This window comes from Eurypyga helias, unplaced genomic scaffold (assembly GCF_000690775.1).
Source record: "Eurypyga helias isolate BGI_N326 unplaced genomic scaffold, ASM69077v1 scaffold50277, whole genome shotgun sequence".
Taxonomy (NCBI): Eukaryota; Metazoa; Chordata; class Aves; order Eurypygiformes; family Eurypygidae; genus Eurypyga; species Eurypyga helias.
The window spans coordinates 10,045-26,134 of NW_010264625.1; the positions used below are offsets into that span (position 1 = coordinate 10,045).

The 16,090-nt window shown below is 37.3% G+C and overlaps 1 protein-coding gene across 1 annotated transcript in view; it reads left to right on the forward strand.

The window, feature by feature from the left end:
- Window positions 1–364: 364 nt before the first annotated feature.
- Window positions 365–16,090, forward strand: part of LOC104513170 (putative histone-lysine N-methyltransferase PRDM6) — a gene marked incomplete at its 5' end in the record, with an annotated part of 22,935 nt that continues 7,209 nt past the window's right edge. Inside the window, 5 exon segments of the mRNA XM_010156429.1 lie at window positions 365–492; window positions 3,978–4,102; window positions 7,289–7,631; window positions 15,986–16,086; window positions 16,089–16,090. The exon segment at window positions 16,089–16,090 is cut by the window's right edge and continues 68 nt beyond it. Of these exon segments, the coding sequence (XP_010154731.1) occupies window positions 365–492; window positions 3,978–4,102; window positions 7,289–7,631; window positions 15,986–16,086; window positions 16,089–16,090 (699 nt within the window).

The window sequence follows — 16,090 nt, forward strand, 5'->3', positions numbered from 1 at the left end:
CAGATGTTCCAGCCAGTTCAATGCAGGCTTTACATCCAGATTTTCTTGTTTATCTGGCAGTTCATTATTTAAGGCCAGCCTGTCAAAATAGGTTAAATATTCTTTGGGAAACATAGTCACATCTTTGAGACACCACAAATATGTTTAATACAAAAAGATTGGCTTGATAAAAGAAACATGATAAACTTGCATCCCCCAAAATACTTTTGTGCTGTTCCATGTATATTTCTAAGAGCATCAGTACGCAGTGACAAATCTCATGGCAATAAATTCCTGGAAGAGGCACAGAGAGACACCGGCAAAGCAGTGAAAATGATTGCTGATGATTTGTTCTAACTACTTGACCTTGTGACATCTCCCCCAGATATATGACCAAGATGGGACACTGCAGCACTTTATTGATGGTGGAGAACCCAGTAAGTCAAGCTGGATGAGGTATATTCGATGTGCAAGGCACTGCGGGGAACAGAACTTAACAGTGGTTCAGTACAGGTAAAGTACGTTTTGATTTACTCAATGCAACACAATGGAATTTTTTTTTTTTTTTGGTGAAAAATCAGACTGTAACTGTCACAGCCTTTGATTGCAAAGACCGTAGCAGGACTTCTGTGAATGTGCTCATTCAGGGCAATGCAAAAGCTGCAGAGCGTGGTGAGGATGGGAGCCCTCTGCACGTGTGCAAACGGTCTGGTCAGAAGCAAGACAAGACAAGAAATCTTAATAAAGTTGGATGTGTTAAAGGACGGGGAAGGATATCAGGAGAGGAATTTTGAACCTGAAGGCTCAGTCATGAGACACGTGTACACCTAAAGCTTGTCTGTGGAGTGCACCTGCTAGCCAAGGTTGCTAGTGCTTGTGCCTCCTACATCGCCGGCTAGAGAAGGTCAAAATGCGAAGAAAAATGTAAAGAAACTATGGTGCATCTCACTTTGTACGCGCATACAGATCCAGAAAACCCTGACAACGCATTACATAAATACATGATCTCAGCTATAAACAAACCTTTTGCCTCAGAATCAGAAGCAACTGCTTGGCCTTATTAAAAGTGGTAGGAAGCACATCAAAGAATGCCCCGGGCTTGCCAGTCGCAGTGAGCAATCCTGATTTTTTGCTAGTTGCTTTAGAGCGGAGTTTTTTTTTCTTTAGGAACAATTGTAAACTTATTTAAAGTACCTTTAAAATTAAAAATAAAACATACAAAAGCAAGCTAAAATGAAATATATATGAAGTTTGATTATCCCATAGGGTTCCAATTTAACAATGATAAAATTGTTCAATTGCATTTTCAGCTTTTTTATTCTCTGGCCAGTTAACTAAATAATGCTGCAGTTAAAAAAATAACGATCCTATTTATACATTACAAATCTTTTATTATACCCTTAAATATCTGATATCTATAGCTAAAATCCCATCGGATTTTAAATAAACACACTGGATAATGAATAAAGATTGCTGTGATGAAAGAGTATTTTTGTAGGTATCTTGTGAACTATTTCTCAGTGTGGTGGTGAGTGCACACACATATCTATATAAATAAGAAAAAAAAATGTGCATACATATATATAGATGACAAACCTAAATGAAAAGTGAGCATGAGAAAGTCATTACACATCTGTCAATATTAAGTGGATTTTACAACTCTCCTTTCATGATGGAGTTTTTGCTTAGAGTTCCCTCTGTTGATCTGTTTTCGATTACTTCAGATCTTTATAAAATGAACTACAAAAACACAATTTAAAAAACTGGCATCCATCACCAGTGACTGCATCCAAGTGTAAGAAAATAGAAAAGTTGGACACTGAAAAACCAGCCTAATTTTTATTGTACATGGACGTCCTCCTCACAGAAAGTCAGCTGGTTTAAATTCATTCTGTTATGATTTGTAATATCTAAATGGAATTTTCTTCAAAGTGCTCTTGATTGATTGACCCTTAGATGAACGTTTTGTTTTTATTTTGAGGCTGACAATAATGTTTGTTGGCATGTGTTCTGCTTCAACTGCGTTGGGACGCCATGAAGCTATCTTTATGAGTCATCCAACCACAATACTAAATACATGTCAGCAAAGGAAATATTATCCGAAAAGAGAAAAATCCCTTTGATGTACTTCAGCATGCAGAGATTTCTGCGAGTTTTGGAAGCTCTGCACGCTTGTAAGGGACGGTGTATGCTTACACTTTTTTTTTCCCTGCCTACTCCAAGCCTCACAGACCACCCATTGCTCAAAAACAGTTCTGCTCTTTCAGCGGCAAAGTGTGTCATTTGGTTTTAGCACATTCATTTGCCGGGCTGCTGTGTTTATGTTAAGGGAAGCCAAACTGAGAGATGAAATGTTACAAGGGTGAAGTACAAAGTAGACTCAATTTTTCTCAAGTTAAGGGATGCTGGTAATTTATAGCGTGGCTCCGATTTTCATTTTTATGTAACAGTGGAAAGAATTAACGAAATGCGCAGCTCCGGGAAGAAAGAGAGGGAGAAAGGGAGAAGAGGAAAGGGGGAGACACAAAGGGGAGAGTTTTTGTCAGGTATTCATAGAAGAGTAGGAAAACCGTTCTGCTTAGCTAGCAGTGCCCTCCTGAGACAGGGTGGCAGTAAGCGAGGAAAATAACAAGATAAATGAAATTTTTGCAGCTGCTAGTAAAATATTGAGAATCTGCACTTTTTTATTGATCTTTATGATCCTGTTGCCAAGAGCCACTTTGCGGTGACAAAATATGTTGACAAGTGCATATCTCACTGCCATGAAAAATGTGGTAAAAGATTCTCCTTATGTCTGCAGTGTTATACAAGGAACAAATTGCATCGCTACAGCCAATTCTTTATAGAAAGTCTAAATTTAAGGCCTACCAACCCTAAACACTTTTATCTTGAACTTCAGGCTAACGTTTGTAGCAATTCTTCACTCAGAAAACCAGTTGAGGCCTAACATTTTTTTTTTTGGTCTATGGATGTTTTTCTGCCTTACATAAGCTGTTGTAAAAAATGGTCATTTCTCGATACTTTGACTGTATCATTTTGGTATGTAATCCTTCAGCGAGAGTGGAGTGTTCTTCTTGTATATATTGAATTTCTATCCATCTCACGAGAGTGTGTTTTACCGTTCTATATGGAGCCAAAGGGAAAAGCTACTAAAAACTGATAACATTTTTATTTTATGTTGTGCCTGATTCTAATCTTACCCAGTTTTTGCCCCCATGTAAATCTGTTAACTGTAGAAGTATCACTCTGAAGCTATTTACATCTGTGCAAGATCAGGATAAGGCTGTTTTTTTTATGCTAGAGACTCTAGGATTTTTCCTTTTATTCTTGTCAACTCTCAGTTTAGTGATCTGGGAATACCCATGGTCTTTTCCCACAGAGCAATGTGAAAAGATATCACATTTACAACATTAACCCTAATTTTTATTTCCCTAAGCCAAAGTCTATTGTACTCAACAATCCAAGATCTCTCTTCTTGGTAGTATATTGCTGTAATGAAAGGGCATTTTATACTACTACAAACCTCTTGGTAAAAGAACCTGCTCAAATGAAATAATTGTTTTCTATTTAGCCCTAAAATATATTAACTTTATCTCAGATGACAAATGCAGAGCTGTTTAAATTCCTGAATTTACTGAACTATGTGCACCACTCTGATGCTTGTACTGTGTGAGCAAAATGTAGCATTTCTATAAATCACTTTAAATGGGACATTGCAAGAAAATACTTGTCTTTTCATGAAATCTTGGTGCTTGTAAAACCTTAGTGTTTAAAATATGCTAGGTACAAAGTACCTGTAAGCTCTTTGTTACCCTGTGCTACAGGAACAAAGTCGTTCCCTAATGATAGATTTGGTTTTAAAATTATCAGCAAGTTATTAATTTAGTTATTTGCAGAAATGCTTACAAAACAATGAATTTCTACTGTGATACTGTGTATGATAAGAGAAGAATACTCTATTTCTAAATTAGGCATTTATTTCTTTTTCTCTTGATTAGGTCAAATATATTCTACCGGGCTTGTATAGATATCCCCAGGGGCACCGAACTGTTGGTGTGGTACAATGACAGCTACACATCTTTCTTTGGAATCCCTCTCCAGTGCATTGCACAAGATGAAAATTGTAAGTTCTTCCTTGCATTTCTACCTGTGTAAGCCAGAATGCCTGTTTCATACCTAATCAGCCATATTCCTAGAGTATTTTGAGACATATTAAATGCAAGTGGTTATATATTTAAGGTAAGCTTGATGTGTAGAAAATAAACCCCTGAAAATGCTACAGTTAGGCTGTGTAAAATCACGCTATTGTTACCTAAATAAATGAAGTTGTTTGGAAGTATGCAGGTATGTGCAATTAAATAGCAGATTTCCCACCATGGCAGCTCCACACAGCTTGGTAGTGCATAGAATCACTCTTTCTTAGAAGTGATTCATTCCTAATCTACTCTTAACTGATTTCCTTGGCCCTCTCCATTGTTATTAGACCTACCACAAGACACTGTCTTGCCGAAACAGTAATGCATTTCAGGTCCACGAGGCCTCTTTTAGTGATTCTTCATTCTATTACCAATGAATACGTCGAGAAAAGCTTTTTCTGACTGATTTTAGAGATGAGATCCTTGTGGTTTAAAGGTAGAAGCCAGCTTCTCTGCAGACTGAGTGTAAGCAGCCAGAAATGACAATGTACCTCCATTCCATCCTGGCCATCCCTGTTTGAATCACAGAATCATAGAATTCCATCCATAGAATTTCCATCCATTCTTCTACCCCTTCTCAATAGTTTATTTTTAGTTTGCTAGGAATCATCACAAAATTAATCATGCAACTTACATCGCAGATCCAGTGCAATCTAGTGCTGGATACCTTTGTCTGTAACGGGAATGGGTGATCCAAACACACCCTTCAGTTTCACTGTTTGTGTGTGGAACTTGATTAGAGCTTGCATCAAAGACCTCTCTTCCATTTGGCAGCTCTGGGTATCTACATGGTGGAGGAAACAAATAATGGATGGCTGATTGACTTTTGTCTAAAGTAACCCTGTGGCTGCCCATGCTTAATTACATAAAGATGATTTTTTTTGGTCAAGTACTTGGATACTTAGACAGCAGTGTTAGGATGAACTTGTGTCTCATAGCAACTTAAATACTGAACCATGCAGCAATAAAACAGCAAGATAGCAGGGATTAGACTGTCAAAAATAAACATCCTTTTTCATCTTGAGTTTTCAGGTCTGTTGGGCTTGAGAAAAGTTTAAAAGAAATTTAATTACTGGCAGTAATGTTTGCTGATAAAACTCATGCTCTGCAGTGTACAATATAGAAATATTATTTTTTCTTTCATGAGCTGAAGCTTACAAAACCTTTATTTGAAAAGCAAAGAATTATGGCTAAAATCTCTAAATATTGTCACTTGCTATTTTGCTGTGAGAGAAACCAGAGTTTCATCCACAGAGAGACTGACATGAAAGTAATCTCTGAGCATGGAGCCAGCTGCAGGCTGGTATATAACCTCAGTACTACTTAAACTCTGAGAGTACACCTTCTGCTTATCTTCTGCACAGGGGTACTTTCACTCAGCACAGACTCTACCTATTTTGCTTAGGTCTTTAATATCCTGATCTCATTGATTCTGCTGAATTTTAAGAATACAGTTAAAAAAACCCTTAAAAAAACCCCCAAAACTCCCCCAAAACCCACCAAAACAAAAAACCAAACATGATCTGCTTCTTGTACGAGAATGTCGGGGCAAAATGGAAATGCACAAATTGTTCCTTGTACTGAAGAGACATAGGAGATGTACGAAAACTGTGACAGACAGCCCCGTGGATGCAACTCTATTTAGAAACCAGGTCCTCAGATACTCTAGAAAAGGATAACCTATGAAGAACCTAAACTTAACTAAATTAAATTACATATAATGTTGTAATAATTGAGTCATTATGATTGATGCAAGATATGCAAGAACATTACTCTGTGAAGTAACTGGCATTACCAAACACTATTTAGTGTATTAACAAAACATCAATTTGTATTACAAATTTATTGTACATTAAGTAATGTTGGATGATTCCAGCTCACAATTGAAATTTAGTTCTTATATTTGCTCTTAGAAATCTATCATCATGATTTACCTAGACAGAGTTGCAGTTTCTGATCACCTGTTTAGTAGGTACTGTGTACTTACATGTGGATATATACATATAAACGCTTTCTGACAGCAACTAAATGTGTGAACATAGGTAGACATAGACTTTTGCATAAACATATTTAATTTAAAAATCTCCATTAAAATATTATCTCATGAAGTTGAGTGTGCCGAAATCAGAAAGCATGAGAATGTACTGGGCCCGAGTGGCCTAAATTATTCTTCTTTTTTGCATTGTGGTACAATCTTTCGTTAGCTGACCACATTTTTCCGTAGGACCCTTGCTTCATACACTGCATGATCTGGATGGTACCCGAGGCACGAGAGAGCTGTTCAGCTGTCTCCTATATGTTTGAGCTCCTGCCTTCCTCATCCTGCAACATCCAAATTCAGCACTAAATAACTCCTTGTGAGAACAGCATACTGCGCTTGTCGCTGAAATATCTGAGTGCCTCATTAACCATAGTTAATTGATGACCATTAGATCTTCATGGGACTAGAAACAATTTTTGTTCCTATTTTGAAGGTGGGAAATTGATGCACAAAGATATCTCTGCCTACACTTTGCACTGTCTCATGGTGACCCAGCTGCTATGAGCCTTAATCATACAAGTCATGGTGAAGTCCCTGGCGTTGTACTGCATTGGCTGACTATTTGTGAGATGTAATAGTGTAACATCCTTAGTATCTGCCCTTTAAAAGGACAAAGGAACTATCTCTGCTGTAGATATTTAAGCCCTGTTGTATCTCAAGGAGTGTCTGAGCAAGGATTTTTCCCCCCATGCTCTCAAAATTCATGCTTGTCTGTGATATAGCAATTGGACACGCTGCCTGCAACATGCAGAGTCAGGGTATCACAAGCCCAGCAGCATTTTCTTTTAGATGGCAATCCCATTGTGCAATAAATGCATATCACAGTCAAGCTTCTCTGAGTCCTTTCAGTCTCAGACACCCCTGTGCATGAGTTTTCATTTCAGTGTCACAGAATCAGCATCATCCATTCAGATCACTGTCTCATTCAAGCCCATTTTTTTGTGCATTGTTAAAGTTGTTTAATTCTAGTGTCAAGAAAATGGATATTGGTATTTTTTGGTGTCTCCCAACACTGTATTAGTTTTAAAAAGGCATAAAAAGGATCTTATTTACTTTTCTTGTTTTCTCCCAGTGAATGTCCCTTCGACTGTAATGGAGGCCATGTCCAGACAAGACACCCTACAGCCATTTAATAAAAGTAGCAAACTATCCCCTGCCACTCCACAGCGATCCATAGTATTTCCACAGACTCCGTGTAGCAGAAATTTTTCTCTCCTGGATAAGTCTGGGTCCATCGAGTCAGGATTTAACCAGATCAGTGTCAAAAACCAACGAGTTCTTGCAAGCCCAACTTCAACAAGCCAACTAAATTCTGAGTTCAGTGACTGGCATCTTTGGAAATGTGGGCAATGCTTTAAGACTTTCACCCAGCGGATCCTCTTACAGATGCATGTGTGTACACAGAACCCTGACAGGTAAAGCCCAGGCTCTCTTTATTTCTGTATCTACTGTGGCCAGATCCACTGCTTTCTTCTTTTATCAAGCTGTTATCATTTCCAAAACCAAACCATTATTAGCAGGAGCCTGTACGACATAATTCATCTGCAGCTGTGTGAAGTAAGCCGATAAAAAAGCATTGCTTGACTTCACTATTTGTAAAAACATTTGGTGCCTAAATGTGCAGATAAAAGGAAATAGCTAAGGATATAATCTCGTTTTCAGAATGGTTTGGTACATCTGATGGAGGCAACAAAATAGAAGGAAAATTTATGAATATCATAGATGGAAAAATGAGGTCAAGATAATTAAAAGTCTCTCTGTCTTCCAAAGATAATCTAACTTGCTGCTCAGTGGCTGTCACAGTCATTTCAGGGTTCACCTATAGTGTGCAATGTGTATGAACTTAATTAAGTACTAAGAGGTAATGAATTGGAATTTTTTGCTTAGTACTATTTTTCTTCAGAGCATGCAAACCCATAAATCGTGCAAAGCTGTCAAAAGGAAATACCTACTCCACTAGTGATGTGGAGGAAAACAGATGCCACTTATTCAATAAACTAATATCCACACAGAAGAAAAATGTTGACTAGATACCTCAGAGTCAAAGTTGGTTTGAAAGTTTGTCAATACAGAATTTTATGGCCGTGAACTGAGGATGAAATTTAGCTGAACAAGTGAATTAAAATTTCAGGTACTCTGACCGGTGGCACAGTAAATATAATGGAACCATTATTTATGAATCAAAGCTGGTTTATTTGACAATTTTGATAGCTGGCAGGACAAAAGACAAAAATCAAATTAATTCAATAAAAAAGGCTGTCCATGTTTTGTCTCTTCTTCAGCTATGAAGAAGGCTTGAGCAGAACAGTTGAATCCCTGGAAGGTTTTTCTAAAAACAGCATTTAGTTGTGAATTGCATTTAACCAAAACACTACCAAAAATAGTCAACAGGGAGTCAGTGTGTGTGTTTGTATGCATGTCTATGTCTCTTTGTGTACGAGGTTATCTACATGTACACATATTCTTGTGTGACTCTGTGGGTGTGGAGATACTGGAGCACAAATACAGTTTTCCAGGCAGAAATGTCAAACATGCTAGGGACAACCTAGATTCCATGCAGATCTTAATAGAATTTAAAGAGTTGATAATATTGTGAATGCAAAATAGCCCTGTTGAAATTTTCTGAATTTTATGCTGGCCTTAATAGAAACAAATGCTGTGCTAAGGAAGCTGTAGGACACATCTGGCAGTATTGTGTGCCACAATATATATTATAGGACCCAAAAGGTCTGGTTTCCTAAGCTTCATGGACTTTTTTGTTTCCACTATTGAAGCATCCTAAGCATACTGTGAAGTATAAAATGCTGCATCAGCAGGTCTGGAAGAGGTATGCACTGAAGCTCCCCTAAATGATTTCTCACTGATCCATCCAACCAGGTGTGACACCCTAGATTTCATCCTTTCCTTCACATGAACCTGTGTCTTCCTTTATAAAGAACCAAGCTGTAGATAATAGTTAATGCAAAAAGAGTTTTCCCTAATGGGGGGGTGTTCTGCACTCTAAGGGATAGTTAAATATTCGTCTTGCCAGAGAGATAAAATGAGCATAAGTATATCCCACAATTAGGTCTGTCATTTTGGGTGTTAGAGATTTCATTATTAATTTTTATCTGCACATATTTACTTATATATTTATCTTTATTTATTTATTTACCTTTATTTATTTTCTCTTAAGTATCTTGCATTAAATATTGCCTGAAACACAAGATGGGGTTTAAGTCTTCCCCCCGTGAACACCTTCGTTGGTGGGTCAGTGATTCATGACACGTTACTGTTCTGTCTCTCCTGAGCCTACCCCATTTGCGCATGCAGAACAGTTTCAGCAAGAAAGCGTTGAGCGTTTTTAGCTCAGAATATGCGACAGCATAGTAGGAAAACCACCTGATCAGAAGGCAATTTGGCTTCCCCACGAGCAAAGAGTAAAGGGTAAATAGAGAAAGGACTCAGCAGGTTTGGGGGGAATTGGTGTGGAGAAGAGGTAAGTAAAGACTGTGAGTGTTGAATCCCAGAAACTTTCAGGAAGATTTGAAACATAACAGGTAATGCCTTTTCCTCAGTATTGATACTGGCTAATTTAGGTGATTTCCTCTTTGGCTTGTTGCATTTTGTGAATCCTGTTCTTAAGAAACTTTTTTTCTTGTGTGACATAGAGAAGACAAAACTGAAGTGAGGCTGCAATATGCAATAGGGCGAATCTGTCACATGTATACTGAACACTACTGTGCTCTGTTCTGTGACACCTGTGTTCCCTCTGTCATGAGAAGTGGGTTACATCTCCATGTTTTCATGTAATAAATTGTGCAGACTCCTGCACAATCTTGGAGGATACTTTTGTAACGCCTTCTTTCTTCCCATGAGGTGTGCCATCAACATAACTTTTGATGCTGTGCATTCCCCAAGAGGTCTTTAGAGCATTATGTGGGACGTCAGTCACATGAATCTGTTCAAGCTCACTGCAATTCATTCAGAGTTTGAAATTACCAGAATAACGGTTACTGCAGGTCATAACCGTCCTAGGATTGGGGTTTCATGTCACTGCTTAAAAACCATTACAGGCTGAGCTGACGTCACATGCACCTTTCTGTCTTTTAGCAGGTAGCAGGATAGCTATTTAGTGGCTGGAAAAGAGTTGTCTTCGGTTTCTTAAAAATACTTTGTTTCTCCAGATGAAAAATTCCTGAAGTGTTGTACAAAATTTCCCTGAGACAAGAAAATAGGGTAAAATTTGTGTGAAAGAATACCTGCTTGCCAGCCTGAAGTACCGGGTGCGAGTCTCTGGTTTGTGTTTTCTCAACGGTATCTGCAGCACCACCCCAGCTGATAAACAGCTCCCCATTTATTGTCAGCAATTAGTGAGGACACCAGCCACTGTATCTTTGATGTGACTGAAGCAGCAGGGCCTGTCTTCTCTAGGAAATGACTTCAGACTATCTATTCTGGCTTTGTATTTGTTTTTCAACAGCAGTGATTGTCTACAGCACGAGGTGCAGGGAAAACATCTTTGAATCTATAGCGGAGTCAAATTCATGGGCTGAAATTTGAGAAAAGCTGAGTATTTGGGTCTTGAGAGATTCCAAAAAAGAAATCACTTACTTTAAAACCACTTAGATTCAGAAAACATCTGAAGAAGAACAGATATTAAAAAAGGCCAAAATATACTGAATTCCATTAAGCAGTAAGGAAGAAATTGTCCTGTATAACAGACAGATGATTTCATAAATAAAGATAATTTTTAAAAAAAGATTAATCTAAAATAGGGAGAATTATTAAAATAATCTGTTTGTTGTTTTAGATTAAGATTAGGATTTTAATTTAAATTACATCTAACTTTAAATTATTTACTGGTTTATTTATAATTCACTTCTCCCTTTCCACCTATTTTTTCTTAGCTTGTTATTTACTGTAGACCTTCTCTTTGAACTTAATGGTAATTGGGGTTGAAGTGGGTGTGGGAGGTGAAGATTTAAACTCATCAAGATCTGAATTCTGGGACTTTCTGAGACTTTGGGACTTTTTTAAAGTCTTCTCCAGACAAGCAGTTTGAGCAGCTATTTCTTGAAGCACGAGTCAGAAATCTATTTTCTCATTTTTCTCCCCTCCTACCTGGGGGGAGCTGCAGGAGGGGGTAACCAAAAGTCTTTGCTCACAGTGAAGCAATATTAGAGCAATATTTTAATTCTTTTTATAACAGCAACCACTTTTCTGATAGTGACACAGTCACTTTTAATGTCATCTTTCTTCTTTCTCACTACGATCACCAGATTCAGGATGCATTGGTGCTGAGGGAAGGCGCATGTCTGCAGTTCCCAAGACCTGTCTGTGGCACATTTTTATACACAATATGTACATCTGTGTGACACATATTCTCATTGATAGCCATATATTTAAGCTGATAACTTGAGGGAAAACCCACTCTTTGTGTCCATGGCTGATAGACTGTGGGTGTTATCTGGCCCTCACAATTCTTGTTTACTGAAATGATATTATTGTACTCAGCCATGCTGGTTTTAGAAGGTACCACTAGGTCAGCTATTTAATGTGTCTCCCCGATCTGACAGTGTTTCAATGATAAAGTTTCAGGTATTCAGGAACTCACCAATGCAAGAAATTCCTCTTCAGTGGATTGTGCTGGGATTCCACCTACCCCTTGAAAATAGTAAATTCACTTCTGAAGAGGCCCCATGAGAAACCTGTTCACCATAAAGGACAGAATTTGAAAATTCAGTGGAAAATAATTATAAGATTTTGATCGATTGTTTGTATTGATTGATTATAATAATAAATTGATTGATTATAATAATCAAACTAAATGTACATTTGTCTGGCAGAAGCTATTCCAGCTGCAAAGATAGGGGTTTTTCCATTGTTATCCCTTAACATGCCCGAAGCGTGTTAAGGGATCCCCATCCTCTGCACAAAGCGTGAGCTTTGGTGATGTTCAATAAGCCCCACAGGAAAACATGGGTTTTGTACTGATCCTATACAGGATTTAGTTTCACCTAGAAAAAAAAATCAGCTACAAAAGTGAGAAAATTGTAAGATGGGAGAAGACATCACCAAACAGCAAAATAATTCAAGAGCTTGTCTAAATTAGAGAGCAGAAAGTATTCTTGACTGGTTTCATTTTGAATGTAACTTTAAAAACTTGGAAAAGCTCAAAATTTAAGTAACTACAAAACCTGTATTATATTACAGTTACTCCCTCCTGAATTTCACTTTAAATGACCTGTGTTCTTATAGCAGGCCATTATATTCAAGAACTGTAAAATTAAGGTCTCTAGAAAAAAACTGGTAGACTCTACATGTTAGTAAACGTACAGAGCTGATTGATGGCACATGCGGTTAATCACAATAGTGTAATTTTTCTAACAGGAGAATTTGCTTCTAGGTAAGTAGATTTCCCTTCTTTAAGCTCAGAGAGGAAGACAGAGAACTAGAAAAATGTGTAGCTAGGTGTTTAATGAAAAACATCAGAAATACTTTAGATGGCTGTCAGCACATCATTCTCATCTGCACACTGATATACATCAGTTTGGCTGTTCTTAAATGTAACAAAAATACTATATGAGAAGATTTTGATCAGGCTTGATTTACATCTGGAAGAGCCTACAAGATCCTTTTTAGAAAATGCCATGATGGAGACATTCAAAATTATGTTGTTTCTGGCATGTGATAGCTGGAGAACAAATTTTTATAGAAAAATATATTTCTTCAGATAATCAGCATGTACTTTGTGGCCCTGGTACATCTGTTTCATCAGACTGATTACTTTCATGCTGGCAAATCTCTCTGTGCATCTGCAGAGGAGTATTTTAGTTCTACGGCCTTTCACATATGAAGTGACTGACATCCATTTTGCTCAAACAATAATTTTCTGAAACATCAACACTCATCCGTGCTGTGGCACAGCTATGCTTACATTCTCCTGGATACCTTGAAGCTCAAGAAGGTACAGTATGTTCTTGGTTATTCCAGTGGAAATGGGTTTTTCTGCTCTGGGACTGAATTCAGTCTAGCAGCACATGTTTGAAAATTCAGCCTATGAAGACCACCGATTTTGTCACTATGTCCCTCTTCCTTGTGTCTGCATAGCTCTGCTATAAAGAGGTCACCATCTCAATTAATTGTCCCAGCGCAGACCAAAGTGATGGCAGAAGACATAACTGCTACAACAAAGACAGGCCTGCTCAGCCCATGTCAATGTACTCGCTGAACCGAGGATTGCTCATGTTCAGTCCTTCTGCACCACTTTCATTTTTTTAAAACAACAACATATTGATTTTATTTTCTGCCAAGAAAATTTCTGAGCACAGTAAAATGGTTACCAGAGAACAAAATGATAACTTTTATATTATTGCATTGCCTTTTTTTTTTTTTTGTCTTGGAAGAAATAGTAATATCCTAAAGTTGTCAGAATTTGGCATATTTGAATCTGAAATTGTGCAAATTAGATACAGCATTTTTAAATCGTTATAGTATTTCAATGCATTTATAGGCTTTCTTCTTCATGTGAGCTTTATTTAATGTGTGCCATGTAGATAGTTCGAAAAAAAATTATTTATTCTCCCCATTTTAGTATTAATCAGAATCTCCTGTGTGTAAACTGGAGTAACGCATCCTCTGTAAATAGGAGGGAAATTTCTTTAATAGTTGTTTTCCCAAGATAAGGATGAATGGAAAAAAAATAGTCAAAGTGATCTAATAATATGTGATTTTTTAAAGGGCTCTTTTTCTTGAGCATCAGCCAGTGAAATGTATTCTGAGTACATACATTAATATACTTTGTAAACAAGAAATTTGTTCTGAGCCAATGTAGGGGGTAAAAGCAGTTTACTTGGCATCACAATGTTCAGTCCTAACTGGTTTGGAATTTTGACTATTTACAGACAAGTTACAGAGTGACTTTTCACTGTATGGAATTAATCACATTGAGCGTTTAAAAAATAAAAGATTAATTGGTTTTATGTAGTGTTGTATCATTTATTGTGGTAGCTGTTAAAAATAGATAACCAGAGGCTAATAGATGTTAATGGTCCCTTTCACTATTAAAAAATCAATGTTTCTTGGATACAGAATATCTTAATGTGTTTTTATTTCTTAAAAGTGTTTGAATTGAAAATACCCAAACAAATAAGTCTGCATTCACATATCATCTTTGTTTTGCCAGCACTTGAATTTTCGTGTCAAATTTGATAAATATTTTCAGTGCAAATTAACAGTGCCCTTCAAGAAAAGAGAACACTGGCCATGCTACTACTTGTCTTCCGATAAGAGAAACAGATATTTAGTACTCTTTTTTTTTTTTAAATATTATTTTACATATGTTCATGTATTTTTTAAGGGCTGCATCATTTAGGTTAAGTAAACTTTCTACAGCTTTTAAATATTTTTTTCAAACTTCTTGGAGAGCAGTTAGATTTTCAAATGTAAGTAATTAAAATTGTAAGCTATTGAGTTATTGACCAATACTGAGCTATTAATCAAGCTAAAAAATTCTACAATCAGGGTTCAGTGCTCTGAAGCACTGTAAAATAATAGTATTTGTGTTCAGTGATGCAAGTAGCCACAATTAAGCAGTTCACTTGACAAATGAGATAGTTCACTTTATTTTGCACTTAATTGAATTGTACATGCTTGGTCACCATTGTCTTCTTCCCTTTAGTTTTGGTTTCTAGCCATTTAAAGATACACATTTATTAAAGAGAGAGCAATTAAGTTGGTGTTGGCCATTGGCTCTAGAAATGCACATCAAGAGCTGTGCCTTAAAATGTTGTGCAGAGTGAAAATCATTAATATCCCTCTAGAAAAATTCTTAATTTTCTTAACAAAAAGTCTGATGAGGAAGTAGGACTCTCTCACCAACTTAAATCAAATATGAAAAGGAAAAAACCCTGTAGGATGCTGACATTAAATCACTTTCACTAAACAAATATATAGACATTGTTTCTTCACATTTTATTTAGTTAGCAATGGTATTTGCGTTTCAGCAGTCCTGTCTCACCTTGCTGTCTTGTATCCTTTTCTTCCAATGTTTGCAGTCTGTTTGTTATGATTTTGAACTTGTAACATATCAGTCAGCTTTGTTTGTTTGTTATGTTTGTTTTTTAACAAACTGTGGTGTTGAAAACTGAAGTTCTAGGTTTCATGTCATGATCACAAAAAAAGTAATTTTCAGTTTGGATGGGAGAAGCATGTTAATTAAATGGAAATATATTCATTAGCAATAAGAAAATAAAAAGGTAATTGCAACGTGGTGTTCCAATGTCTCTCATTGAAAAAGGTGATCTCAAAAAATTCCTCCAAAGCAATATGAAGAATTTAATCATGAACCATCACAGAACCCACCTAGGATATAGGTATAACAATCAGGGATGCATTTGTATGTAGGCGCCAACAGGCAGAGGATTTAATGAATCTCTTAGCTCCGATGTGTGAGGAGTTTTTTAGGACTAAGGAGTACCACGCTGAGTTTGAGACAAGTAGGGCAGGCATATGCTATGTAGTGCAGGCTCGCTAGCTTGCTGAATTATGTTTAGTGGGGCAGCATACCTGTCGACTCCTAGTCAATTCCTGCACAAACATTTCATGTTTTCTAAAGCAGCCATGAAGCTTTGGGTATATGTGTTCCCCAAGAAAGTTCTAGAGAGGTGAACCCACAGTTTTCTTTGGGAATTACTGGGAAGTGCAGATAGATGTTCCTGCCCACAGGGTTTCCCGCTCATGTCGATAGAAAACACTGATGTCGTGGCATTTCTCTTTCCCATTGCAGACCCTACCAGTGTGGCCATTGTTCCCAGTCTTTCTCCCAACCTTCCGAGCTGAGGAACCACGTAGTTACGCACTCCAGCGACAGGCCTTTCAAGTGTGGCTACTG